Source organism: Rhizomucor pusillus, assembly GCF_041956525.1.
Source record: "Rhizomucor pusillus strain CBS 183.67 unplaced genomic scaffold VTP01scaffold_6, whole genome shotgun sequence".
Taxonomy (NCBI): domain Eukaryota; kingdom Fungi; phylum Mucoromycota; class Mucoromycetes; order Mucorales; family Lichtheimiaceae; genus Rhizomucor; species Rhizomucor pusillus.
The window spans coordinates 279,088-306,376 of NW_027192148.1; the positions used below are offsets into that span (position 1 = coordinate 279,088).

The following is a 27,289-nucleotide window of genomic DNA, read 5'->3' on the forward strand; positions in this document are numbered from 1 at the left end:
ATTAAGTTTCTTTAGCAACCGATCTTTTCAAACGTGCCTCCGAATTAAATCCTTCTTTGAATGTATCAATTCTGTGCTTGACAAAATCCGTTCCCCACGCTGCCTTGCGCAGGACACCGTGCTTGCTTATTCTGCGAGGTCTGGACATGTCTCGCATCTCCTTTTCGTATCGTCCAATGGCTTCTTCGGTCTCCTGCTCCTCCTCTTCCTCGTCCTCTGTTAGTACAGAAGGCGCTTGCTCTTGCATCCATTTCTCTGCCGTAACCGTGAGAGTCTGATCGTGGAACGGGTCTGCACCCACCATATCCGTGTTGAAAAAGTGTAGATGCGTGAATACGGGTGAGAAACCAGGCACGATCTTGAGCCGCACTGTAATATATCCGAATTGACCCTCTTCCGGCCACGGGTCCTCGTTCCTATTTGCTTCCTTGCTGTGTTCAGAGAGATAGTTGTGTAAACCGATGGTAACGTCCTGCCATTCGTCGTCCGTCACCTCCTTAAGCCAGAGACGGCCAGTTGCTTTAAGTCCATTAATTCCTCTTTGCGTGAGATGGATATAAAGCGCGCTGCGTTGGCGCATGATAAGAGGGAAATACAGGTGCTTGTCGTACCATCCAATTTCGTCCACGTCGTCGTCAGTGTTAAGATCTCTGTTCCGCAAACTACGTGCGATAGCGGGATCCACGTTGACAGCTAATCGAGCCCTCACAGACTGCAGGTCGAATGACTTGACGTCTGAAAGCAACACGCTATCCACAATAAGCGTCCCAACATTTGCTGTACGCAGGGTTCTAGACAGACTAAGTTTGACAGGTTTGTATTTCAGAGTAAGCAATACTTTGCCAGAGCCGATACCGCATCCTAGAGAGACCCATGTTTGACACTCTTTGAATGTTTGATCTGCTGCATCCTCGCGGTCGTCGTCGCTTTGGTTATTATTCTCCCGGAAAAGGTTTGCAAGCTGCAGGGCTTTGGTGCCAAGAACCGGGTCACGTTCGAGCTCAACCGATGTCTTTACTGATAAACGGATCGTGGTCTCTTCAAAGTCTTGAATAAAGTGCTCAGAAAGGGCATTCCAGTGCTTCAACGGGGATCGTTAGTAAAAATAAAAAGCAAGGATTGATGATGAGGTGGTGATAAATTTACCGGACTCGGGTTGCGCAACTTGTTTCTGGTTTGAAAGACCTTGCTATCGTTAATATAAAGCACAGCGTACGGACTCACGACTTGATTCGGGTTGTAAGGATGCTTAAGTTCGTCCGCACGCATTGTTTCGACGTCTTCGATAGCTAAATCTGCGCCTTGCTGGATCATGACTGACAATATGCCACTTCTGTGTTCAGGATTCACGCGCTTCTGCTGCTCTTGCTCCGGCGTCTTTCCATCCTTTTCGGCCTCATCTGACAACACCTTTTTATCCGGCGTCTGATATTTGGGATGGAATGTCATTTTGTAATGAAGCTTGTTTCTGGAGTCTTTAATATCCTTCTTGTCCAAGGGCGCCCATCCATCAAAAACGGTGCGTTCTTCTTGGCACCAGCCTATGATGTTTCCCAGTCTATCAACTTGAGCTTGCAGAATGTCTCTGGTCGGTACGGCTATGGAACCCCACATGTCGTCGTATTTGATCTTGTCTGCATCCCACACTTTGATATCGACGTTGGTATTCGCAATAATGTCATCCTTGCCAATCAAAAGGTAAAGATATTCATTCCATCGAGGATCCTTGTCGTTCGTCAAGACGCGTGTGCTCGACATGCTCTTCTTGGGTTGATTGCTAAGCGCCAATGTAACGTACGAGTCCTCCATCTCTGTAAATTATCAACGATGAGTTGTGGATGTTCATATCCTTCCTTGTCTTCTTTTTAATACCTTTCATGTGGATAGAGGCTGGATCACACTGTGCTTCTATGATATGCACACGCACAACGCCCAGTGCATTTGTATCCTTGCCAGCACCACCTAGGAGTTGGCGTACGTCCACCGTTAAACTCCTAGGATCAACCATGTCTGCCAATCCCATTGAAACTGCTTGGTTTATGATGGTTTTGAGCAGGGGAAACTAGCGAATGAAGGAGTTATTAGTTTTGCTGTAAAACCACAATTTCCTTTCTCTTACTTACATGCATGATGTTCATGTACTTTGTAAGCGGCATAACGGCTGTTTCGACGGCGGGCGGGCTAGTGAATGCAATAGTTAATTTGGATACGAAGGGTACCTCGGGACCAGTGACGATCTTGAATCGTATCTTGCCAGACAATGCAGTCAGCTCGCCACGTACGGTCAAAGCAGGTGCATCCATGGCTGCACGGATACCGATTGTGACGCCTGGCGGGCAAGTTTCAATCTTGCCGCGTTCCTTTGAGAGATAGGCTGCTGGATGCGCATGGAAGCTAAAGGATACTTCGCCAAACTACGCCATGCCGTTCCCAGTCAGAATAAAGTTTTCTGATCAACTTTAAACCAATCTACTTACAATGCTTTCTTCAGATTGTCCAGCCAATGGAGGATAGACACGGATCCTAAAGATATTATCGAGCTATTTAACTGTCGTGATTCATGCCATGTCTATAAATTCTTCGCTTACATTTGCACGCGCGGCGCTTGCGATCCAATATCCAAATCTCGTATTTCAATTGCTTTCTATACATTTGTGGTTGTTGAAAATAGAGTAAACACGTCGATGGAGTTTCTTACATACGATAAACTTCGGCATGAGTGCTTGAAGCTGGTCTTCGATAACACTTTGGAGACGCTGAAAGAATTCCGGATCAATGCTTCGCCAAATCTTTTCAACAGTGAAATTGAGCCATTCGACTGTCTCGCCTTCTGATGTGTAAAGCTATCGGGAATATCTTAGATTATCTTTGGATCCCAATCACTTTATATGATATTCTTACCGTTTTCAACCCTTCCTGGCGCTCGAGTCCCCAGCGGTAACCACGAAGAGGCTGTGTACCAAAGTACCAGTATGCCATTCCCCCAGCGATAATAAAAAGTATAGCTGTTGCTACACCGAAACCAAACTGGCCAGAAACGAAGCATATCGTGCAGACACCAACGATGTACTTTAATGCAGAGAATTCGAGGCTTCTTACAAGTTTGTTAGGATCCTGAAGTCCTCTTACGTCGGGGGAATGGATGGAGCCAACTTTTGATGATCGGCGGTTAAGTTCCTCAACAGACTTGCGCCTGCGACGTATGGAGGATGCAGAAGATGACGCGGTGCTGGCTGCTTCTGGGTCTTGAGGCCGTTTCCGCCTTGCAGTGCTGTAATCGATGTTATCCTGTATTTGCGGTGCAGCCTCTGGACCGGTCAGACCATAGTCTACAGCTCGTACGCCAGATTTCTGTCTCTCTTGTTGGTCAATCTCACTAGGCGCTTGCTCTCTAGGCTCTTGGTTCTTTTCTTTCTCGAGACGCTGTTTTTCTTGGTCCGCGTCTGCGCCATACGCTTCAGATTGTAGCTCTGATATTTCCTGGATGTTTTGTTCTTGCCGCTCGGTGCTAGTACTAATGCCTTTGTTGAATTCGCCTTCTGTCTGCTGTATTGACATTGTGGTAATATATCTGAGTGAGGAACGTGGAAGAGATGGGGAAGTATGACGACAGGTGAATTGATCCCCTTGCAATTGGCATGAATTTCGGTTTCATTTGCCCCGAATGAAACACAGCGATCCACATCCAAAAATCCTTGCATTGCCAAATACGCGGTCATTTTTACACAGGTAGTTTTAAGGGCAACACTAATTTTCTATGTCTGCGACATTACTTTTTAGAAATACTGTATTTCCCAGACAAAACAAGTAGAGCTAACAACGACAAAAAAAGCAGCAGCAGTGGATATGGATTATTATAGCTATTGGTAAAGGAAAAAAGAAAACGTAGCAATGCCGTGCTTAATCCAGCGGCACCCAGTCTCTAGGGTTCTTCAAGACCTCCAGCAAATCCTCCTCCTTTGTACCAACTTCTGGCTCGTGCATGTACTCCCAGCGTGCAGTAAGTGGCAGAGACATCAAGATCGCTTCAATTCTTGCGCCTGGTGTCTGCAAGCCAAACTTGGTACCGCGATCCCATACCAAGTTGAACTCGACATATCTGCCTCGTCTGATCTGCTGCCACCGTTTCATTTCCGGTGTATACTTCATGTTCATCCGCTTCTTTACAATAGGGATATACGATTGCGAGAAGCGGTTGCCCATTTCCTTGACGAAGGCAAAGAGTTCCTCTGCAGGCTTGTCATCCAAGTCATCGAAGAAGATGCCACCGATACCACGGGCTTCACCTCGGTGCTTGTTGTAAAAGTACTTGTCGCACCACTGCTTAAAGTTGCCATAGTACTTCTTGTCAGTCTTGTCGCAACCGTCCTTAAGCACCTTGTGGAAATGGATGGCATCGTCTTCAAACAAGTAGCTTGGCGTCAAGTCAGATCCACCACCGAACCACCACATTTTCGGTGTGCCATCCGGGTTTTCAATCTCAAAATACCGATAGTTGAGATGGACTGTTGGGCAGTTTGGGTTGTGTGGGTGGATCACGAGTGAAATTCCAGCTGCAAAGAATGGAACAGGGCCATCCGCTGAGATCTCTTTGCCTCGGTCGTGCCGCATCTGCTCTACAGCTGCCTTGGGCAATTGTCCATAAACAATCGAGACACCTACACCAGCCTTCTCAAAGACATTGCCGTCCTGCAGCACGCATGTGATGCCCTCACCACCCTCAGCACGTTGCCAGGCAGTGCGTGTAAATTGCTTGCCATCAATGTTTTCAATTTCCTGCACAATTCGGCTTTGCAGTGACTTTACGAAAGCTTCCATTCGCAGCCGCATCGGGTCGCTGTCAGTAATAGGTCCTTCCGATCTCTAAGTGCCGACATTTTTGTCAACGTGATTTTTCTCCATGGAAATAGGGCATGTTAGAAAACTTACGCGCTGTTTATCGTCGCTGACGGCATCACAGTGCACCTAGAGAATAAATTCCAATTGAGTAAACCGTATCTAACCAACACTGACAAATTGCAAACACTAACTTGATTTTTTTTCAATAAACCATAACCGAAAGTTGTGGCAGCAACGGCAAGTGACACGCCGTACACGACGTTGCGACGCTGGCGTGAACCTGCACCAGCCGTGGCAGCCGTAGCAATGGATCGCTGGGTGTTTGCGAGCAGTCTACAATCGAGTACACAAAATAAGCGATTTTGCCCAGATCTGCTACCAAGAAGAACTTGACATTACCTTGCATTCCGCAAAGCAAAGCGCGGCTGCGTGTGCACTGTACAGCGTATGCTCGGTTCAGAGATTCATGTTTGAAAATTTGCGGGTTTTGTATGGCTTACAGTGGTTAGAAAAGTGTCTCGCTGCTGTCGTACGAGAAAGCATAGTTAATGGATGAGCATGCGCGAGCCTCCGCTCTCTCTTTAAAGGTCTCAAAGTGGAGGGTGGCGTGACAAAACGCTGGGTTTTCTCTGCTTACACAACCGGCATCATTCGATTTGGGAATCCTGCTAATAAGAATATGGCGTTTGAAAGATCATGGGAGGCTCCCATGGAGTTCGAGTATGAACGTCCACTTTCTCCCTACAACGTCTTCGACATTCCACCTTCTTCTTCGCCTTGTAAGTCACTAACCGCGTCCGAATCAAAATCAATCTAAATCATCGAATAAGATCCTGCAGCAGCAAACGCACTTCTTGCAAAAGCCAGGAATCACTTCCAACCCAAGAAATTCGCAACATCTTTTGACGCAGATATCCTTGTTTCTTCACTGGACGGCATAAAACTTGACGATCAGAAAAGCGATCTGCGTGGGATCCAAGATCTAGACATTAGCAAAGATCAGCAGAAACGACCACCTCGTCCTGTGCAACAGCAACAGCATCAGCAACAACAAACTAACTCCCTCCGGCACCAATACGAACTTCCATCAAATGCTTCCCCTGAAATATCTGCATCGACAGAAAACGAACATCCGCCCTTATCATCACCGTTACCATCGCCACCACAATCATCTCCCGACGACGACAATAATACTCTAGCTCTAGTACCCCAGACCGAACATGATATGATACCCGCACCTCAGCAGCAACATTTACATCAGCATTTGTATCCGCCACCCTTCCTCCCCGATCAAAAACGAAGCCTCATCCTTTTCTTATCAGAGTATGTGTTTCCAGTTTGCATTGCAGCTGTTACTGACGTTGAATATTTAGCATGTTTATTTTAACGCGCAACATTGTTGTGTTTGCGCTCGTCTTGTATCTATGCGTACAGTTTGCAATTACTTTTCATAGGGATGTTACTCTCAAGATGGAGATTTACGAATCCGATCGATTGGAGGAGCATTATCGGTGCCGCCTTGAATATATGAGAAACCGTTGCGATCCCTCGACAATGTTACCAGCGATGGAAGCTCAGTGTCAGCAATGGCAGCAGTGTCTATACCATCCAATATGGATCGGAAAGTGAGTTACTTGAGAGAGAGCCAAGATAACGATCGGCTTGTTGGTGCTGACAATGATGAACCGTGTAGGACGAAATTACTCGCTGAAACGATCGCAGAAATATGCAATGCGTTTGTGGATACCATATCGACAAAGACAATGGTAAGATTTAACATGCGGTGTAATTGAGAACGCTTGGTATTGACTAGATGGCCCTAGATATTTCTGTTATCGACGTTAGTAACGATTTTGTGGGGTGTCTGGCAAAGACCTAAACATATAAATGAATAAAGAAGCTCTGTTATTGATTGCCATGATTGTAATGAAGATTATTGGATTGTCTAAATCCGAGAAATATCTCCTTGAACTATTTGCCAATATAATACGAACGGGATATTGGACAGTGTTTAAAAAGCTTTGGAATTAAATTCACCAGCAATATCATTCGGACCTGTTTCTTCCGCCTCGAATTGTATCATGCAACCATTCAACAAGTACTACCCTCCAGATTGGACTCCTGACAAGGTTTGATCTTTCAATCAATTGCACGCAAATGTACAACATTGCTGAACGAACATTTAAAGGGTTCAGTCAACAAGTTTGTTGGCAAACATCCTTTGGGAGATCGAGCTCGCAAAATCGATCAGGGCATTCTAGTTGTCAGGTGGGAGTCTGACGAGTGTATGCAACAATGAGCATGTGCTTATGCAGACGTTTGAATCTCTCTTTTGTGTGCGTACTCTCTTGTACTATATCAAGATTTGAATTGCCTTTTAACATATGGTGCACTGGTTGCGAAAATCATGTAGGCAAAGGTAAGGATAGTTGAGGATGGTTCTGAGGATTAGAAATGTTTACGAATATATCACGAAAGGTGTACGATACAATGCCGAGAAGAAGAAGATTGGCAACTATTACAGCACGCCTATCCTGCAGTTTCGGATGCGATGTCATTTGTGCAGCAACTGGATTGAGATTCATACAGATCCAAAAGTACGCAGTCTACGGCTAGATATTACAGCAGCCTCTGACTCTAACGCTCGATAATACTTTGATAGAATGCCAAATACAAAGTTATCAGCGGTGCTAGGAAAAAGGTGGAAGAATGGGAGCCGGAAGACAATGAAGTGATCCGGTTACAAGGTATATATTGTAGATAGTGTGTAAATTGCTTACATGTAGCAAGAGTTAACTCGATCTCGATGGCTACATCAGATGAGGAAACCAAAGAGCGGCTGGAAACCGATCCAATTTTCCGGCTAGAACACGGTATCCAAGATAAACGAACGGCCGAGGATGATGTGCCAATACTTACAAGACTGCAACAATTAAATGATTCCCAATGGAGTGATCCTTATACCCGGTCGCAAGAGTTACGGCGGAAGTTTCGAGAACAAAAGAAGAAAGATAAAGAGTTGCAGAAAGAAGCAGACGAAATACGCGACAAGCACTCGCTGCACATTGACCTACTTCCTGAATCTCCAAGCGACAGCATACAAGCAAAAATGGTCGACTTTGCTGCTGGTAAGTAGATCAGCATATATTTTCTGGCATAAGCATCGTCCAACTTTCAAATCTCACGCAGCAGGACCCACGGTCGAGGAACGCAAACTGGAAAAAAGCGTTGGGCCTATATTTGCATCATCATCATCATCCTCATCATCCTCGAGTTCAAAGAAAAGAAAAAAGCCATCAGCTCCGAATGCAGTGCAAAAGCTTGCATTAAAAGCAGCTCTGCAGACGCGCAAAAAGATGGATCCATTTCTGTCACAGAACTCGAATACTGCAAACGCAGAGTCTGTGCAAGTCAAGCCAACTAAGCGAACAAGGCAATCATCTCCAGATCCATCTCCATTGGTTGCTTACGATTCGGATTGAAAATGAACTATCCATTTAACAGGTGTTACAGTCTTAAAAGTGTAAATAAACAAAATCATATAGCTGATAGCTAGAATGTACGGGAAACGGCGGAATAAATAAATTCGCGCAATTACAAATGTCTAGCAGGTAGGATATGTGAGCCATCAGGGTTGCACGGCATTTCCCATCGATCTGAGTGTCGATCAGACGTCAGTGTCCAGTCGCCTTCTATGGTAATCGCCTTGGAATAATTGCCTCTTGCAAATGTTGAGGACCCAAGCATATCTTTGTCCGACTCACACGCAGAGATAGATAATAGACATTCGCCTCCATTCCTACTCACTTGTCTCCATATAGACTTCTGTTTGATATCCAAATAGCTTTTCCAAAAATATATGACGCATTGTTTTATCTAGTATACGAAAGTGATCTTGATTGTTCCCGTCCTCCTCTCGTTCCCCTCTCTTTGGCTTTTCCACAATACTTTACTGTCCACTCAAGAAAATGAAGAACATGATTATGGGAAAAATCTTATTTACTATAGCCTAAGTAGTACACGTTCGAACATTAAAAGAAAGAATGATAACAACCAACATCGCTTTTTTATCGTGAAATTTTGATGATACTTCATTCTTCGTATACTACATCAAAAAAGATTTACGTGGCTGGGCGCGGATTAGATCGGGGTTCCTATATTTTTATTTGTTGTGTGTGTGCAGTATATATTTGATCCGAAAGATCGTCCCTTCTCTCTCTCTTTCTCCCTCTCTTGCCTCTCGTTATCTTTCGAAAGGGCATATTTATCATGTCGATTGCGAGTATACAAGATTCCGAGAAGACAGCACCTGTTGATAAAGGTTCACTGCCGCGCTTCCGCAAAGGTGTCTATCTGTCCGCCATAGTTGCAGCTGTCGGCGGCTTCATCAGCGGTTACGACACCGGTGCTGTGAGTGGCATTTTAACCATGCCGCTTTTCCAGACTGGATTCTTCTCTCCGGATACTATGTCCTATCTCCAAGGCTTGTTGCTTGCATTGTTTCTGATGACCGGTGCGATCGGTGGTTTCATTTCTGGTTACTTTTGTGGTATGTTTCTATGAAAAGAAGAAAAAAAGTTGCGCACTCACGGTTTACATACAATCAATTAGATCGATTTAGTCGCAAATGGACAATTATCGCTTCCGCCATCATGTTCTGCGTTGGCAATTTGTTTGAAGTTATTGGGTACGCTTATGGTCTCTTACTTGCCGGCCGTCTCGTAGCTGGTCTAGGATGCGGCTTGTTTACAAAGTAAGTGGTAGAGCACTGCTGGAACCAGCAAGAAGATTTAATCTCACTCTTGTTTCACAACAACAGTGCTATTCCTTTGTATCACTCGGAGATTGCTCCTCCTGATATCCGTGGCCGTCTCATTAGTTTCTTCTCGCTCATGGTGTTTTTTGGACAGATTGTTGGATACTTTGTCACTTTTGGCACGAGCTACTTGACGACGGATTGGTCCTGGCGTGCTCCCTGGTTGCTGCAGTTGCTTGTTTGTGCCATCTTCGCCGTTTCTGTCGTTCCTTTCCCATACTCTCCTCGTTGGTTGATTGATAAAGGTCGTCACGAGGAAGCGCTGCAAAGTCTCGTGTTTTTGCGCGAACTGCCAGCCGACCATCCAATTGTTCGCGACGAGTACGAAGAGATCCGCGCCGAACTCGAGTTTGAACGTTCCCTCGGCAAGCGTACATACGCAGAATTGTTTGCCCCTGGTAACCGCAAGCGATTTGCCGCTACTGCCTTCATCGGCGTGGCCTCAGCCATGACAGGAAACACGGCTATCTGGTAAGGGAGAACTCCCGCGGTCTCATTTATACATAGATATGGCTAATTAGAGCGTTAGGTATTACGCTCCGCAAACGTTTTCATCAGCAGGCCTTAATAGTTCATCGGCTGGTATCGCGGCCACGGGTGGCACTGGCATCTTGTCTTTCGTTGCAGCTGCTGTCTCGTTGCAGTGGTGCATTGATACATGGGGACGCAAGACCTTGTTCCTCGGAGGAAGTATTATAATGACTATCAGCATGTTTGTCGTCGGTGCCATGTTCTACGTGTACGCGGACGTCAACGTCGAAACAGGCGTTGTACAAGTCTCAAACGACAATGCCCGCAACACCATCCTTGCATTCATATATATATTTACCGCGACGTACGCATCGACGTGGAGTCTGGCTGCCTTTGTGTATCCCGCCGAAATCTTGAACATGCGCACCCGTGCAAAGGGTATTGCGATCGGATACGGTCTCAACTGGGCTTTCTCGATTCTGGTGACTTACTGCGTTCCGCTTTTTATGGCGACAACGGTCTCTGGTGTTTACTTCTTTTTTGGCGCATGCTGCTTCCTGGCTATCCCTGGTGTCCTGGTGCTGCCGGAAACGAAGGGCAAGACTCTTGAACAGATGGAATACGTCTTTGGTGCTAAATAAATACCAATCAAGGTAACGACATCGTGGCTTCAAGGGGTGCTGTCCACACGGCGGCTGAGAAATACCCTCATTAGCGGATCAGGATAATGCCTGCGTCGCGATGAACCATGATGTCTCAGGGAAGGTGAGGTGTGACAAAAAGAGAGAAAGAGAGAGAAAGAGGGATGTATGCGATGTCAGATGCTGTGCCAGGTCACGCGAAAACACATGTTTTGGATTTCACGTTTTCTGTTCTTTACTGTTAGCGTTCTATTCTATTCAACGATTTATCTACGTATGCTACCTGGCCGGCTCTGCTGCATTCTTAGGAGATTATGGTTCAAGCATGCAAGAGGACGCATTCGGCTATTATCCGGTCTTTGTTGTATTGTTGATGCACGCTTTAGAGAATTTCCAATCTGGTGCATTTTCCAGTGGTTTGTTCTGTCTAGGATTTGGGTTATGGGGTGGGCTGAGTGTTTTCGACATCAAGCGGGTGCATTTACGTTTGTTTTTCGAGTTCAAAGCTTAACAGTGGCATGGAATGAGCTTTCCGTTCGCATTGGTTGTCTGCAGGGCAAAATTGACGTGATTTGTGTTTCCCTCGGAATGAATAGTTTCTTTCTTTCCTTATACAAATAAAACAATATGCAATGGAGCGATTCTTCTACATTTCAAATGGATCTTTTTCTGGTGGTTCGCTAGGCAGCAAGATATATATGATTGCAAACCGACAAAGCTCTGTTAATACTCTTACATCAATTTAGTCCATAACGGCTAGAAAATACCCAATTGCAAACCATGTTTCTTTGGATACTGTTCATCGTTCTACGTAACAATATTGTAAATACTCTTAACACCACAAGTCGTATAGCAACGGATGTCTAATGACAGCGCCGAAAAAAATTTCACTCGCCGTTCCTTAGCAACGCAAATTTTGTGCAATTGGGAGCCATGGAGACACCGTATGTCCATGAAACCTATCCAGAGAGTTTTTCTCTAGGATACTTTTGGTTTTTGCTCTCAGGAAAACTTGCCAGATAAAGGTCTTTAGCCTTCATAGTACGCTGGATGTTTGTTTCTACCCATCCAGAGTCTCCAAGTAGCTTAACATTTTATTATTACTTTTCACCACCAATAATGAAAAGAAGAATACATCCAATTACTAGCATGGATCCGCATCCTTTGTTGACCGTGAAGCCTGCATGTATTGTTATTAGTTCCTCGATTTGCGGGGAGGGGTTTTGTGAATGCATGGTACTTGCACTGTGCAGAGTCCGTTGAGCAGTACCAGACATGGCTCAGACCGTACACCAGCACGGCTCGCAATGCTTGCAGGATGCCTGTTGCCACCTAGGAAGGACGAATGTTAGCATGGGGCGGTTGCTTGTCATGTACGTAACGTGAAAACAACTTACATTGCCAGTGTTATCCAGAAGCTCGTAGTAATTCCATGCGTGAGTGGCGTTGGATGCGGTGATAAGTGCGTATCTTGTTAGGACGGTTTGGAGGGAAACATGCGAATCTATGTGAATGAGCTTATCTATGCGTGGGATGGTGTAGAAGGTGATCCAAATCAATGTCAGCGAGGTGGTGTAAAGTCCTTTGTAGAAACACAGTCTTGCTGGTAACGGTGCAGGTTGATTCTGGGATAAAAGATGATCTGCGTAGACATACGCGCATGCTATGCATAATAGGTGCAAATTTTTCACCATCGTCAGGGAGCTGGCAATCGCCACCGACATTCCAAGCACACCTTACCATAAAAGAAAGTGCCACACAAAGTCATTGCCGTGCCAAGAGTCAAGGAGGCACTGCTGCCTGGGATGTCAAAGTGCGTCGATGTTAAAAATTATAAACCGAGAGAGGGAATATACAAGCTTACTCGATGCGGGCTGGTTCATATTCTCTAGTGCACAGAGCGTTAAGCCCATGCTTGTCCCGAAAATGGCGAACCATTGCATTTTTGCGAGCAGACGGCCCATAAACATGTAACTTAGTATTGCACACCACACAACGACGCTGCTGTATATGACTTGGTACATCTACTAGCATAGCGTTAGTCCTGCAGAGAAGTTTCTATCTAAGCTGGAATGCACTCCTCCTCCTTGTATACTAACTCCACTGCCGATCATTGAAAACCCAATGGTAACCGTTGAGTTGGCAAGTATATCTAACACAGCCAGCTTGGCAACGCTCTTTTGTCGGATCGGACCCTCTACAGCAACTTCACGCAGCTTCTCGGTATCCTGGTATAGCTGTACAGAAACAAGATCAATATATGTATATGCACGGCATTGCTTGTAACTCATATATATCTTCTTACGTGTGCTGCTGCTTCCTGTCTTGATTTGAGCATCCATGGGATCAAAAGACCCACCATGATCATGCCTATATATAGAGATAACTGAACTAGAAAACTGGTTCCGCCTACAAATCACTGTCAAAAACAATATTGCGTGTCCAAGCGGTGAATATTAACGTACTCGCGGCACCGACGTAGAACAACCACTGGACACCCAGTGTTGAACCTACTCCGGTCAACAAGAAGGATATTTGGTGCGCGATTATGTACATTGGGCTGCGACGACGCGCAGGTGATGAGAGCCCTGCCGCCATGGAGATGAGACTTTGAAGAGAGGAAGCAAGGGGTGGAGGAGGCAAGTTCCTAGGAATCGTGTGTCACCAAAACCTGCGTCGATCCTCATCATTCAGGCACCGGAGAATGCGATGAACAACTTTAGCCGAATTGAGCATTGTTGCAGCCCGTCGCCGGTTCATCCAGAAATTGGAAATAATTCACTGTCGTATTTGTGCATAAACACCTCGAATAGCCATAGACTTTTAATGAAAGCCTAAGACAGCCGCCATCTGATGTTAACAGTTACTGCATGCTGTGCAGTTGACAAGAACGTTATTTATACTTGGAGATTTAGAATTCAGAATGCTGGGATAGCATGTCAGCGCACGGTCACTGTACTGGGGCAATTTATAAGCGCACGAGTCCCTCTTCCTCCCTCCTGCACGCAAATATATCTCAAATCTGTATATTCTCACCATGTGCAATCCCGTAAAGTCGATATCATGGCTCCAGTGGGCCCCACACCAAAAGTAAGGGTGCATCTGTTTGTACGCCGTCATTCCCTCACACCGCAGTTAGATAAAGGAAGATCGCATCCAATGCATACAAACCGGAATTCCGAAGGTATAATGTGCCGAGGATATAGATCCATGCATTACGTACACGTCAGGAATGTAAGGGTTCGCATCGATAATGACTCCTGTGAGAGTATTATGCACCCAGCCGAAGTTGTCTGCTCTGTCTTCGACGGACTCAACTGGCTCTGGCGTCGCATGTCGTTCCAAGTATATAGAGATATCCATCACCTGGTCTACTCTAGGCGGTGAGAACTAAGTTGGTTGCGTCCATGACGCTCTTCGAGAATGCACCAAAACGGTATCTGCGCCAAAGACCTTCCCAACGAGAGATGCCTGTCTTCCAATTCTCGTATTGACGATTTTATGAGTTTGCATTTTCTTCCATCGGTTCCTAAAATAATGATGACCATCAATCCACTGGTGCCTTGCGAACATGGAAAGTACCTGTTGTATTCACTACATAAATGATATAAAAGGAAATACTCAGATTCTGTACCTGAAGCTTACCACTGGACATTTAACAAGCATCCAGTAGATCAAAGAGCTGAAATCGCTCAACATAACGTTAACCAATGCAATATCCAGAAACTAACAACCCTTACAAACGGCAATTGTAAAACTTCTACTTTTCAATTTCAATTATCTATCCCAGTAGATCTAAAAAAGCTATAAAAGGTCTCCTGTACACAGCGTTAGACATCATCAAAATTCCACGTAAAACAAGAGTCTCAAAGGATTTGCCTTTGTTGCTTGTTTCTACTTGGCAAATTTCGCATTTTCAGCAAAAGCGCCATAAATTTTCGAGAGGTGTGCCATAAGCTATCTGGGAAATGTGACACACAGATATTTACACGACGCCTTGACGATTTCCATAGTGCGCCTTGAAACTTTAGAAATACTGTATGAGACATCCCTTTGCACATGTGTACGACAACGGTGGAAATCTTTCGTTGCGGTGTAAGCGGACCGAACAATCCGTGTGCAACATCCACTGAGCGAGCAAATACCACAGTTTCGTTCCCTCGTTCATTTCCGCGCGCTGGCTCTTTTCTCAGGACGAAAGAAGACCATACCCACCACTCTAACTTTACACTGTAGAATGGCTTCAGTCTACTCCACCGAAGACGTCAAGAAGCATAATAAGAAAAAAGACCTTTGGATCATGATCCACAACAACGTCTATGACGTTACAGATTTCATTCAGGAGGTGAGCTTGCATACACAGAAAAGAGCAATTACAAGCTCGCTTGAAATTTGTATTAATCCACAATGCTATGGTACAGCATCCAGGAGGTATTTTGAACTCTATGGAAACATAAACGGTTTCAATAGATGCTAATATTTGATTTGTTGGCTGTTAGGCGAGGAAATTCTCTGAGATGAAGGAGGTACGTAAAGAATGTAAGGGATACCAATTCTAACTCGAGGGTCTCAAGCCATATGTACATTCTTGTCTGTCCAGGTCGCGATGCAACCGAGGTATTCGAAGATATCGGCCACTCGACCGATGCAAGAGATATCATGAGAAAGTACCTGATTGGATCCTTGGACGAGGCAGTAAGTGTAACCTCGATGTCTGCGTTGATGCGTCTTTTATAACAATGCAATCAAAAAAGTCCAAGGTTGACAACCATCGCTTTCATCCTATCCGAGCTGGAGATTTACCCCAGCAGCTAAAAAAGTCGTGAGTACAACAATTTAACACGATGACTACTGCTGCTTGTTGGATAATCGGAGAACTGATATTCTCAACGGTGCTGTTGACAGATTGTTTGGTCGCCTGCTACTGCCTACTTTAGTTGTTGCGGGCGTTATGGCTTATAAATATATACTTCAGAAGCAATAAACGTACAGTATCTTGGTTGCTTGGACAAAATCTTACAACTTTGCATGCCTGTGTGTAAAATTACACATTATCTCGTGATTTTCCCTATGCATACTGCTTACAGTAGTCCCCATGGAAACTTTGCATCGTTCTTGCATGATTTGGCCACGTTGATCGATCACATTTACGTAGTTCCCAAATGAATTCAGTGTCATGATCGATGATAAGGCATCAGCGTGCATCTTAAGTCATAAATACAGCTATTTTCGTTGTGGGTAGGGTTTATTTACTAACAACGCGGCCAAGCGCTGCTGCGTTTATTTGTAGGTAGCCAGCATGTATAGGATCTTGAGAGTGAGTATCATTAAAGATATCTCTATTTACAGTGACATGGAGATAAGCGTGTATGTACCTGATAGGCGAGCAATGTGACATTGCAACGGGTGGCGTTAATATCAGGGTAATGCCTATTTCAGAAGCATATCAGGTGTGGTGGGTATGGCATGAACCTTATTCAATTTCCGCCACATAGGCCTTCAGGATCACTCGCTTGCCTTTTTTCCACGCTTTATCTTGTCTCAATACCCTTTTTTCCTATCATGACAACTGACAGCGACGTATCAGTTACACTGGACAACATTCAAGATATATTGAAACATGATATACGGGTCAAAGTCGCGGCTGTCGACATTGACGGTGTGTTGCGCGGCAAAGTGCTCCACAAGACGAAATTCCTGCAAGTGGTCCAGGATGGGTTTGGTCTGTGCATTTTGTGATTTTCCCTTTCTTCAGCAAGGACGTAATCTGATACATGCTGTGTTAATGTAGGATTTTGTTCTGTTATTTTTGGATGGGATATTCAGGATCAATCGTACACAACGGACGTGGAGTTTAGCGGAAAGGACTGCAATTACCCGGACCTGATCGCCAAAGTGGACTTGTCGACGTATCGCCGAATCCCGTGGGAAAACAACATACCGTTTTTCTTGGTCTACCTAATGCATCCAGAGACCAACGAGCCCTTCTACGGCTGTCCACGCGTCCTGCTTCGTTCTGCAGTCGATGATTTCCAGGAGCAGCTTGGTTACACACCCTATTGCGGCGTGGAATATGAATTCTTTTGCTTTAAGGGTAACGTGCAGTGACGTTAACTACGCGACTAGCGAGGGCTGACTTGCATTTTGCGCAACAGAGACTTCCGAGTCGCTGGAAAGCAAGGAGTACTCGAATCTGAAGCCGTTGACGCTTGGGATGTGTGGCTACTCGCTGCTCCGCCCGCTTGAGAATCAAGACTTTTACTACAACGCTTTCGACTGGTTGCACGAGTTCAAGGTCGACGTTGAGAGTTGGCACACAGAAACTGGGCCTGGTGTGTACGAAGCAGCTGTTGCATACCAAGAAGCAAAGGAAATGGGAGATCGAGCGAGCTTGTTCAAAACAGCAATGAAACAGATCGCGTTCAAGCATGGATTTATGGCGTCGTTCATGGCGAAACCTTATCAAGAGATGCCTGGATGTTCGGGACACATTCACTTTAGCTTGAAGGATAGACACGGAGGCAACGTATTCTACCCAGCAAACGACTCGGAAAAGTCGCATATACCCAACATGAGCATCGTGATGGTTCAGTTCCTCGCAGGCGTGCTGAGAGGATTACCGAGCATACTGGCCGTGCTGGCGCCTACTATCAACAGGTCAGAGACGATGATTTCTCAAGTTTGCGCGCGCACATGCCTGTTTGTTCTGACTTTTGTGCAACGTTTATAGCTACAAAAGGTTAATTGGGAAACACTGGACACCTGTCAATGTGTCGTGGGGGGTAGAAAACCGGCTCGGTGCTGTGCGAGTCATTGTACCGCCAACCACGTCACCGAGTGCATCCAGACTCGAAGTGGTAAGTTTTATTGTGCCCTGACAATATGCGGTATTGATCGGCCTTGTGTTGTGCAGCGAGTTACTGGTGCGGATATCAATCCTCACTTAGCGCTGGCAGCAGTGCTAAAATGCGGATTGTGGGGCATCAAAACAAAACAAAGTTTACCGGTTCCGCCCCTCGACCAGGTCAAAGCCTCCTCAAACGAGCAACAAGGCGAGCGTCTCGCACGAACTCTGCAAGAAGCAATAGAGGTCATGGAGGAGCAAGGATCCATTGCCCGGCAGGCTCTCGGAGACGCGTTTGTTGACCATTTTGTAAAGACAAGAAAGCATGAATGGAACCTTTGGCAAGATGCAGTGACTGATTATGAATTGAAACGATACATGGAGCTGGTCTAGATGGTAATTAAGAGAGAGAGAGAGCATACATAGTGTTTGCTTGCTTTTTATTACACATATACATGTCCTAGAGACTTTACTAGAAAACAAATATTTTTGAGTTGTGACATATATGAAAAATGCGCGGGCTTCTTTTTGTTCCCTTGGCTTCCATGATGATGAGAAATGTGAAAGTCCACAGTGCACTGATGGCGTTGAGTTGTTGCTGTTGCGTATATATATACATGACAAGAACAAGAAAAGAAAGAGCTACGAAAACATTGATGAACGAATGGCAGTGAGGTGCGAGAAAGAATCAATGTGCTGGTTGTGTATCATCGGGCTTGTTGAGTCGAATGAGTAGTTATTTTGATCGTAGCAGACTACACGATTTTCGAGTGTGCCCGTACTAAAAATCTTGTTAGTCGAAACCAGAGCAAGTAAAAAAGTTGCTTAGACTCGCTAAATTTTTACCTGGCCGCAGTGATCGCTAGTAGAAAGAAGAGCACAAAGGCAGTGTGTTAGCATGGAAATACGAGATGACATCCGCTATGTATCTCTTACCATTGACCGCCGGAGAGGTTGAGAGGCTTTACTGGTGGTGCCATGTTGATTCTATTTGACTTCAGCGAAGAAGAGAGAAAGTCTGGGGTAACCCCGGATCGTCCGTCAAAGTTAAGCAATTAAATACCCACAGTGTGTGTGATGATTTGAGGTGTAACGATGGAAAAAAATAAGGAGTGCATCAGTGTAAACATACAGTGTCTGAGTGAGATGAGTAGTGTGCCCTTGTGGATTTTCGGCGATCGCGGAAAATTCGTGAAACTTTAGATGGAACTGGTTACCTTGCAGCATCTACAAGAAACCTCCTGGCTTTCCGAGGCCGTCATGTTTGTTTCGAGTTTTCTCACTTCCCCGCAGCCGCGCAGGTGGCCGCGCATTTTGAAAGACAAATGGGGCCGGGGTATAGGCAGCGCAGGGCAAATTTTGGTGTAATGCAATATGCAGCAGGAGCTCGAGTGTAGTCTGCTTGGAAACATTCTTTACCCTTCAACTGCCTTTATTTGCTTTGCTTCCGTTTTGAATTTCTCAGTAAATGTAACGACATCTATTTTCTTGCCAAAACGGGGTTCGATCATCCTGTGCTCCCTCCTAATGCAGCTGTGGAACCGTTCCCATTTGTTCCCCTATTTACACCGCTTGATCGCTTTTAGCTCGTGAATCGCTCTACTGTGTTTGATAGTGGAAGACTGTTTGCTGCTTGATAATCGAGATGAAACGCCACATGGATCTAGAAGAAGCTTTGACGTTTGCCTCGTGTACACTAAATGTGCCTTGCATTATCTATCCAAAATCGAGATTCCGGCATATTCCCTTGCCCAGGATCTTTGTTTGTCGCTGCTGGGGTAAAGGCTCACGCAAATGGTCTGACGTTGGTTAACGAGAAGTCACTGGGGATGGTACCAATCGTTACAATTATAGGGCTATGCAAGCGAGCCTCTAACAACGCGAAGCGTGTGTCGATTTTGAAGGCCGCACGTCATTTGCGGACGCTTTAAGCATATTGCTAGTCTTGGCCCGCGCTCTCTCACCGACCTCCTGCTGTCCTCACCCAACACAGTACACTCGTTATGCTAGCGCTGGACGTCAGCAGTCAAAAGACGCTGCTGAAAACAGCCATTCTTGGCCTCATTGCAGGGACAGCGTTTTCATCGCGTCTCTTCAGTATCGTGCGCTATGAATCCGTCATCCACGAATTCGATCCTTGGTAAGGGCGAACTTACCTGTGCAGCGTGTGAGCACTCGAGTATATTTACGCACACATGTAACTTGACAGGTTCAACTACCGCGCGACGCGTATGCTGGTTAAAGACGGCTTTTACGACTTTTGGAACTGGTTCGACGACCAGTCATGGTATCCTCTCGGTCGTGTAGTGGGAGGCACAGTCTATCCTGGTCTGATGGTTACATCAGCTATTATTCACAACATCCTGCATTATCTCCATTTTCCTGTCGATATTCGCAACGTCTGCGTACTCCTCGCTCCCATGTTCTCCGGTGCAACCGCCATTGCGACTTACTTGCTGACTTCCGAGCTCAAAGACTCATCTGCAGGTTTGCTGGCAGCCGCCTTCATTGGTATCGCACCCGGTTACATTTCTCGCTCGGTTGCTGGCTCTTACGACAATGAGGGTATCGCCATTTTCTTGCTCATGTTCACATTTTACCTGTGGATCAAGGCTCTCAAGTTGGGATCGGCGATGTACGGAGCATTCACCGCCTTCTTTTACTTTTACATGGTAGCAGCGTGGGGTGGCTATGTCTTCATCATCAACTTGATCCCTCTGCATGTATTCGTCTTGATGTTGATGGGTCGATTCTCCAACCGGGTTTACGTCGCATATTCTACCTTCTATGCTCTCGGTACCTTGATGTCCATGCAGATCCCATTCGTCGGTTTCCAGCCAACTCGCACGTCTGAGCACATGGCTGCCTTGGGTAAGTGCATTGATGATATAATGTAATATATCTTTGCCAGCATTCTAATGCCCAATCTTCCATTTAAATTTGTGCAACCATCATACCAGGCGTGTTTGGCTTGTGCCAAATAATGGGCTTTGTCGAGCTTCTGCGTAGTCACTTGCAAGCCAAGCAATTCCAGACCCTGTTGAAAGCCATTGTCGTTTTCACTTTTATTGCCGGTTTTGCAGCGCTCGTGTTACTCACAGTTTCTGGTGTCATTGCTCCTTGGACTGGCCGTTTCTACTCGCTTTGGGATACCGGTTATGCAAAGATCCATATTCCTATCATCGCGTCCGTCTCTGAGCATCAACCTACCGCCTGGCCATCCTTCTTCTTTGACCTTGAGATGCTCATCTTTTTATTCCCTGCCGGCATATATCTTTGCTTCCGCACACTCCGTGATGAACACGTCTTTGTCATTGTATACGGTATCTTTGCATCCTACTTTGCGGGTGTCATGGTACGTCTTATGCTCACGCTCACTCCCGTCGTGTGCGTTTGCTCTGGCATCGCTGTCTCTACTCTTTTGGATACCTATCTCGATCATACCCATGTATCTCCATTGCCCGAAGAATCCGCTGCTGCTTCAGGTTCAGGAGCGACATCATCTGAAAAGAAGAAGGGTAAGGCATCAAGCAGCAAAGCGTCCATCTCCGCTGCTTCCAGCAAGGAGTTCTGGGGTATCCTTGTCTCAGACGTTCGAGTACTGGTCGTCGGCTGTTTCACATTCTTCTTGCTTATATTCGTATGGCATTGTACCTGGGTGACATCCAATGCTTATTCGAGCCCTTCAATCGTGCTTTCGACTCGCAACGCCGATGGATCTCAGCACATCATCGATGACTTCAGAGAAGCATACTACTGGCTGCGACGCAATACCGAGAAAGATGCCAAGATTATGTCATGGTGGGATTATGGATACCAGATTGCTGGCATGGCTGACCGTCCGACACTTGTTGACAACAACACTTGGAACAACACTCACATTGCAACTGTTGGACGCGCCATGTCGTCGAACGAGGAGGATGCATATGAGATTATGCAAAAACACGATGTTGACTATGTTTTGGTTATTTTCGGTGGATTGCTCGGATATTCAGGCGATGATATCAACAAATATCTCTGGATGATCCGTATCGCTGAAGGCGTCTGGCCCGACAAGATCAAGGAAGCAAATTACTTTACACCTTCTGGCGATTATCGTGTAGATGATCAAGCTTCACCTACCATGAAGAACTCGCTCATGTACAAGATGAGCTATTATCGATTTAACGAATTATTCGGTGGACAACCACCCGTTGATCGTGTTCGTCAGCAACGCCTGCCGATCCAGGGTCCCGAATTGAACGTATTAGAAGAAGCATTTACATCCGAAAACTGGATCGTCCGCATCTACAAGGTCAAGGATCTCGATAACCTCGGACGATCACACAAGGCCGCCAAGGCTTTTGAAACTGGCAAGAAGAAGAAGAAAGCATCTAGAAGCAAAAAGAGCAAAGAGCGCAGAAGACGCGCTTCTATGGAAGACGTTGATTAAAAATAAGATAAACAGCTTGTGTACACACAATATTTATTCCTTCTATTATTGAGATTGCCGCAGCTAGAGTAGAAAATGTTGGAGGGGAGCGCGGGATTAGATGGATCTTTATTCTTATTTTTAGAGGTACATCGTTTATGCTGCGGTTGGCTTTTATTTCGTCTTTTCTTTCTGTTTTGGGACGACGATCACTGTCAATAAATGCAGAAAGACTTTGAGGTATGACACTGTAGCAAGAACGAGATCTGAATCTGACACTGATCGCAAAACAAACCTGGAATGTATACACTGTCGATTGCAGCTCACTTCACCGCCTACCGATGGTGTATCTGGATTAGCATTTTCGCCGGCAGCCGATTTCCTTGCAGTATCCTCGTGGGACAACCAGGTACGACGAGAGCAACGGCAGCGGCTTTTGATCTCGAAAGATTTGCTCACGATCGTGAACGATAGATCAGGATATACGAAGTACAGCCGACAGGCGCGACCGTTCCCAAAGCTGCATACGCGCATGAAGCGCCCGCGCTCTGCGTAACATGGAGTAAAGTAGGTGGTTTTACGTGAACGTGTCCGGTGCTCGCTAGCTCTCCGCTCAATACTATCACTTTTTTCGTTTAGGATGGCTCAAAGATAGTGTCAGGTGGAGGCGACAAGGCCGCGCGGCTGTACGATGTAGCAACGGGCCACGCAACACAGGTCGCAGCGCACGACGAGTCGGTAAAATGCTGCAAATTTCTTGAGCAGAGCGAAACCATTCTTGCGACGGCCAGCTGGGATAAGACACTCAAGTACTGGGACCTGCGATCGCCGCAGCCTATTGGCACCGTGCAGATGCCGGAGCGCGTATACTCGATGGATACCAGAAATAGATCGCTCGTCGCAGCTACCGCAGACCGGCACATTGTGTTGATTGACTTGAATAACCCCACGACCGTGTTCAAGCAAGTCGTATCACCGTTGAGATGGCAAACACGCGTGGTCACATGTTTCCCTGATGGTACTGGATATATGGTTGGATCGATCGAAGGACGTGTAGGAGTGCAATATTTGAATGAAAAGGATCAAAGGTAGAAGAGCAATATCTCACCATATTGTTGCGCGCGACCAATGTCTCACCATCTTTTGTTGCTGTAGCAAAAATTTCTCGTATCGGTGTCATCGAGACGATGCATCCAAGAACATTTACTCTGTTAACGACATTTCATTCCATCCTGGATACGGAACATACTTGACCGCTGGATCGGATGGCCAAGTGATCATGTGGGATAAAGACGCAAAAATGCGAATCACTTCCTTGCCAAAACAAAATGGACCCATACCATGTGCTACATTTAACCGAGATGGAAACATACTGGCATATGCAGTGAGTTACGACTGGACCAAGGTAAAGAAAAAGGAAAAGATTATGCTGCTTAATGAGTCCCTTTAACAATCCGTATCCTCACATATTAAATTTCAGGGCTACAAATTTGCTACACCGAATGGACCTAACAACATTTACTTGCATGCTGTTAATGACGCTGAAGTGAAACAGAAACCAAAGAACAGGCGATAAATGAGAATGTGCATAACAGAAAGAAGAAATATATATCCGATGATGGAGACAATGCCTGTAGTTCTTGATGTTTGAATATGGATATATGTGTATGTATATTTGACAAGTCGAAGATCTTAAACAAAGAATGAAAAGAAGGAAATAAAGAAAGAAAGAAAGAAAAGAAACCGAGCAAAGAGTAAAGCATAAGAGCTAGAGAGAGAGGGGTTGGTTCCTGAAGGGGATTTGGGCAGCGAGTTTTGAAAGGGAAAAGGGGAGCAGAAAATGTTCTACCTTGGTTTCTATTCCCCCAAACTATTTCCCGTTATTCTTTTTCTTCTTCTACTTGCTGTGTCTTTATAATTTTTCTGGGTGGTTTTCTTCCTGACGTAGCAGCGTATCTTTTTTCTTTTCTCTATCATTCTTTCCGGTGTCCGTCCATGGTCCATCATTCCTCGCCTGAGTATGAATGCGATCCGTATCGTCACCGACGTTCTTCGCAGGGTGAGCAGGAAAATGCTAGAACGACGGTTGCAAAGTAACCAATGTATAACATTTACGGCAGCGGCGACGACGATGATGATGCATCAAGCATCTGATATATCAGACTCTGTAACGTTAACGGTCCAAGAACCGCCTCCAGGACGCACGCATTCTTACCTACCGTACAGCAACCATCCGCCTGATATATCCCAGGCACGTCATGGCAGTTTATACCTGGAAGACGAGCCGCCTGCGAAAAGCCTGACAGTTCATTCCTGCCAGCGGTTGCACAGTCTTTTGCACCTGCCGACGATGTTAGCAGACACACGCAACACAAAACCGTCCACGTCGTTGACGGATCTGACGCGACGGCAGCAACAGCGGAAGCGTCGACGAATGGACCCGCGACTTTTCTGGATATTCATTGTTGTCGCGTGTATTTTGGCAGCAGGCGGGGTGGTGACATTTGTATGCTGGCCGCGAGTTCCCAGAGTACGGTTGTCGCCTGCGTCTGCAGCAACCGTTCCTCGGGATGTGACAGACTGGGGTCCGGATCCTCAGCATCCATGGTTGAAAACGCTCTGGCAGGTCAACGTGACACTTGACAACCGTGATAATTTCATTCCTACGCGGATATCTGGGCTCACACTGATCATGGCCGACCAAGCAACGTCGCAGCCGTTTGCACGCGCGTCCACCGGACCGTTCCTACTCGCTCCTAGAAGCGAAACGAGTATGGGGATGCTGTTCAATGTAGAATACGAGACACCGTCCATGGAGGACCCGACGTTTCAGCATCTATACAATGCATGCGGGCCGCAGAAAATTAGTACTTCTTTGCCTCCTGCTTTGAATATCACGCTGCAGGTATTAAAAATGATGGATACAAAGTAGAAGAAAAGATATGCATGGTAACACGATGGGTAGGCCACGTTTGACATTGCAGGTATCGCATGGAATCCAGCGGTTGTTTTAAATATTCCGTCAAAATCATCTTCCTCGTCATCTTCTGCGTCATCTGCAGCTAACAACGCTGGATTCAGGTGTCCAAATAACTAAAAACAAAAAATTCTCGCGTGTACATGTATTATAGCAAAATGGACAAAGTAATCATGGTGATAATTATTATTAATAATGCTTACAAGCCAAGAGTAGTATTACAGATTTTACAAGTGGGGAGGAGGAGTGTTGTGATCTATTCAGCCAACGGCGATGAACAGGATACGGCCACAGCGGCAATGCGTCTCTCCCACTCTGTAAAGATCGGCTTGAATCCAAAGGTACGCTTTTGAATGACGGCTGGGGTTGGTCGAGTAGTACGCGTGCAGTCAGCGCTGTATCGCCGTTTCGTCAACGTGCCATTCGTTTCAAACTGCCGTATGCGTTCTTCAACGCGGGATTGACGTCTCAGATATTGCAGATCCATATCAATGCGGCTAGTACCCGAGGACGTCGTGGTAGATATAGAAGTCGTCGAATATGACGGTGACAAGACAGGAGGTGGTGATGATATCAAGGGTGATTGGAGATTGAGGTACCGGCCTCGGACGGGTGTAGAGACTGATAACATTGGCTGAGGCGTCGACATGCCCCGCGGTCGTTGTCGTCTATGTGTCAACGGAACCAGGGGTTGGATGGAATCTCCATCAGCTTGTTCGTCGGGCGCTGCTGTTGGCAAAGCGTCATTCACACTACTGCCGATGTTATTGTTACGAACGTTATCATTGATATCGTCTTCCTGCTCGGTATTGTCGTTACAAACATGATCGTCGTCGCCTCTCGAGTCGGCTTTGGACTGTTCTCCAGGAACAGAAGACTCGTCGGATGCACTAGACGAGTACGCAAGATCTTGTTGTTGCCTGTCTGACGATAGAAGAGGTTGCTCTTTTGATAATAATTCGATACCGTTTCCCTGGTCGGCGGTATTTTCCTGCTTGTCCTTCTCCTTTTCTTGCCGTTGCCGTTGCCGTTGCTGCTGCTGTTGCTGTTTTTCCTCCTTCTCCTCGGCGACAAGCTTGTCAGGAGCAGCGGCGGTTCCTTGTTGCGACAGAAGGGAAGATCCAAACCCTAGCGTTGCCGCTAGTTTGTCAGTTGCAACAACGACAATGAACGCAATAATTAGAGAGTCCAGCAACCGTGTAAAGTGGTCGACATCTAGAAATGGCGTGAGTTTGTTTGATGTCGGAACCATTTCGGTCTACTATGTACCTTTGAGCAATCCTGAAAAAAAGACAACTGAAGTAAGGAGTGGAATAGCTGCCGATTTGGTATGCATTCGATGATAAATAAAAGGAAAGTGAAGGGGTATATATCGTTGGCGTTGTATCTTCAGGAGGTGGGGTACAAAAGCATTGAAAGAAAACAAGGTGACGCCAGAATGCGAAAAGTGCAATGCAATTCATTTTCGGACCTCGGTGCTTGACGAATCCAGTCCATCTTTTGCAGCTGTTGATTTTCAGATTCTGCATAGCTCACACTATTGTTTGCGATGATGTCTGATTTAAGGCACACTTTGTCAGAATGGCATCCGATATTGCAGGTTATGATCGCAACCATACTGTGTTTCCAAGGTTTCAACCTTTGAAGTGTTCAAACTCCCAAGCAGGCAGATGGGAAAGTCTACGGACATAGATATCCGGTCGCTAGGTTTGGAGGGTGAGGAGTGCTTGAAGTCAGATTAAGCAAGAGTCTGGCTGGATGACGTACCATCCCAGCACACGTTTCTTCTGCAAACTACTTGTGTTAGGGATTTGCTTCGGACAGACAATAACTGCCTATGTAGTTGATGAGAATATGGTTCACGGCTCAAAGGCGTGTTATCAAATGGAAAGCAGTTTTAAGGAGGGATCGAAGGAACGACAGCAAAAACAGTGGATGCAAAAGAGGAGGACGTTTCGCTGACTTGAGCGTACGATGTAAGTATGGAAGCATGAAGCAAAGTCTGTTGATTCCAAAAGTCAATCCTCCCAAAGAGATGTCATCCAAAAAGACCAGACAAAGATGGCAATGAAATGAAGTACGCGACAGACAAAATTATCAAGGACGGACGGATTAAACGATAAAGAAATCATATGCTTCGGCTTATTTGTATTTTCAGGGGTACAGAAAAGTTGAGTTGATTGAAATTAACATTGCTGCTGAGGGATCTATTTATCATGGTATATACCGTCCTGTCCCCCTCCGCAGTGAATATGAATCTCAAACCATTTCCTATGGAACTGCCGCGTAA

At 45.8% G+C, this 27,289-nt stretch overlaps 13 protein-coding genes across 13 annotated transcripts; 8 read left to right on the plus strand and 5 right to left on the minus strand.

Moving 5' to 3' along the window:
• Window position 1: 1 nt before the first annotated feature.
• VTP01DRAFT_9000 (uncharacterized protein) lies at window positions 2-3,558 on the minus strand (the record flags this gene model as incomplete). Its single annotated transcript, XM_069388185.1, has 8 exons — window positions 2-1,081; window positions 1,147-1,811; window positions 1,873-2,062; window positions 2,124-2,414; window positions 2,478-2,523; window positions 2,589-2,644; window positions 2,703-2,843; window positions 2,902-3,558. 8 exons carry the CDS (start codon window positions 3,556-3,558, stop codon window positions 2-4), a joined length of 3,126 nt encoding a protein of 1,041 aa, XP_069240506.1.
• Window positions 3,559-3,900: 342 nt separating this feature from the next.
• On the minus strand, window positions 3,901-5,382 carry VTP01DRAFT_9001 (uncharacterized protein; the record flags this gene model as incomplete). The annotated part of the gene is made up of 5 exons (XM_069388186.1): window positions 3,901-4,863; window positions 4,930-4,965; window positions 5,031-5,172; window positions 5,239-5,275; window positions 5,340-5,382. 5 exons carry the CDS (start codon window positions 5,380-5,382, stop codon window positions 3,901-3,903), a joined length of 1,221 nt encoding a protein of 406 aa, XP_069240507.1.
• A 136-nt stretch (window positions 5,383-5,518) lies between these two features.
• VTP01DRAFT_9002 (uncharacterized protein) lies at window positions 5,519-6,734 on the plus strand (the record flags this gene model as incomplete). The annotated part of the gene is made up of 5 exons (XM_069388187.1): window positions 5,519-5,618; window positions 5,670-6,162; window positions 6,213-6,464; window positions 6,533-6,605; window positions 6,663-6,734. The coding sequence occupies 5 exons, from the start codon at window positions 5,519-5,521 to the stop codon at window positions 6,732-6,734; spliced, it is 990 nt and encodes a 329-aa protein (XP_069240508.1).
• Window positions 6,735-6,920: 186 nt separating this feature from the next.
• VTP01DRAFT_9003 (uncharacterized protein) lies at window positions 6,921-8,321 on the plus strand (the record flags this gene model as incomplete). The annotated part of the gene is made up of 7 exons (XM_069388188.1): window positions 6,921-6,968; window positions 7,028-7,107; window positions 7,203-7,258; window positions 7,318-7,436; window positions 7,502-7,586; window positions 7,659-7,967; window positions 8,029-8,321. The coding sequence occupies 7 exons, from the start codon at window positions 6,921-6,923 to the stop codon at window positions 8,319-8,321; spliced, it is 990 nt and encodes a 329-aa protein (XP_069240509.1).
• Window positions 8,322-9,108: 787 nt separating this feature from the next.
• VTP01DRAFT_9004 (uncharacterized protein) lies at window positions 9,109-10,767 on the plus strand (the record flags this gene model as incomplete). The annotated part of the gene is made up of 4 exons (XM_069388189.1): window positions 9,109-9,388; window positions 9,451-9,592; window positions 9,659-10,126; window positions 10,185-10,767. The coding sequence occupies 4 exons, from the start codon at window positions 9,109-9,111 to the stop codon at window positions 10,765-10,767; spliced, it is 1,473 nt and encodes a 490-aa protein (XP_069240510.1).
• A 1,029-nt stretch (window positions 10,768-11,796) lies between these two features.
• VTP01DRAFT_9005 (uncharacterized protein) lies at window positions 11,797-13,365 on the minus strand (the record flags this gene model as incomplete). Its single annotated transcript, XM_069388190.1, has 8 exons — window positions 11,797-11,852; window positions 11,913-12,099; window positions 12,165-12,430; window positions 12,508-12,567; window positions 12,632-12,791; window positions 12,867-13,004; window positions 13,073-13,176; window positions 13,233-13,365. 8 exons carry the CDS (start codon window positions 13,363-13,365, stop codon window positions 11,797-11,799), a joined length of 1,104 nt encoding a protein of 367 aa, XP_069240511.1.
• Window positions 13,366-15,004: 1,639 nt separating this feature from the next.
• On the plus strand, window positions 15,005-15,593 carry VTP01DRAFT_9006 (uncharacterized protein; the record flags this gene model as incomplete). Its single annotated transcript, XM_069388191.1, has 4 exons — window positions 15,005-15,112; window positions 15,267-15,306; window positions 15,368-15,462; window positions 15,522-15,593. The coding sequence occupies 4 exons, from the start codon at window positions 15,005-15,007 to the stop codon at window positions 15,591-15,593; spliced, it is 315 nt and encodes a 104-aa protein (XP_069240512.1).
• Window positions 15,594-16,329: 736 nt separating this feature from the next.
• On the plus strand, window positions 16,330-18,004 carry VTP01DRAFT_9007 (uncharacterized protein; the record flags this gene model as incomplete). Its single annotated transcript, XM_069388192.1, has 5 exons — window positions 16,330-16,489; window positions 16,559-16,861; window positions 16,923-17,424; window positions 17,498-17,624; window positions 17,681-18,004. 5 exons carry the CDS (start codon window positions 16,330-16,332, stop codon window positions 18,002-18,004), a joined length of 1,416 nt encoding a protein of 471 aa, XP_069240513.1.
• Window positions 18,005-18,347: 343 nt separating this feature from the next.
• VTP01DRAFT_9008 (uncharacterized protein) lies at window positions 18,348-18,591 on the minus strand (the record flags this gene model as incomplete). Its single annotated transcript, XM_069388193.1, has 3 exons — window positions 18,348-18,392; window positions 18,458-18,473; window positions 18,548-18,591. The coding sequence occupies 3 exons, from the start codon at window positions 18,589-18,591 to the stop codon at window positions 18,348-18,350; spliced, it is 105 nt and encodes a 34-aa protein (XP_069240514.1).
• A 1,023-nt stretch (window positions 18,592-19,614) lies between these two features.
• Window positions 19,615-22,043, plus strand: VTP01DRAFT_9009 (uncharacterized protein; the record flags this gene model as incomplete). The annotated part of the gene is made up of 3 exons (XM_069388194.1): window positions 19,615-19,751; window positions 19,821-20,482; window positions 20,572-22,043. 3 exons carry the CDS (start codon window positions 19,615-19,617, stop codon window positions 22,041-22,043), a joined length of 2,271 nt encoding a protein of 756 aa, XP_069240515.1.
• A 201-nt stretch (window positions 22,044-22,244) lies between these two features.
• Window positions 22,245-23,598, plus strand: VTP01DRAFT_9010 (uncharacterized protein; the record flags this gene model as incomplete). The annotated part of the gene is made up of 6 exons (XM_069388196.1): window positions 22,245-22,262; window positions 22,345-22,431; window positions 22,497-22,589; window positions 22,662-23,110; window positions 23,178-23,427; window positions 23,503-23,598. 6 exons carry the CDS (start codon window positions 22,245-22,247, stop codon window positions 23,596-23,598), a joined length of 993 nt encoding a protein of 330 aa, XP_069240516.1.
• Window positions 23,599-24,042: 444 nt separating this feature from the next.
• VTP01DRAFT_9011 (uncharacterized protein) lies at window positions 24,043-25,119 on the plus strand (the record flags this gene model as incomplete). Its single annotated transcript, XM_069388197.1, has 2 exons — window positions 24,043-24,927; window positions 24,988-25,119. The coding sequence occupies 2 exons, from the start codon at window positions 24,043-24,045 to the stop codon at window positions 25,117-25,119; spliced, it is 1,017 nt and encodes a 338-aa protein (XP_069240517.1).
• A 136-nt stretch (window positions 25,120-25,255) lies between these two features.
• On the minus strand, window positions 25,256-26,335 carry VTP01DRAFT_9012 (uncharacterized protein; the record flags this gene model as incomplete). Its single annotated transcript, XM_069388198.1, has 2 exons — window positions 25,256-26,214; window positions 26,269-26,335. 2 exons carry the CDS (start codon window positions 26,333-26,335, stop codon window positions 25,256-25,258), a joined length of 1,026 nt encoding a protein of 341 aa, XP_069240518.1.
• Between the last annotated feature and the right edge of the window lie 954 nt (window positions 26,336-27,289).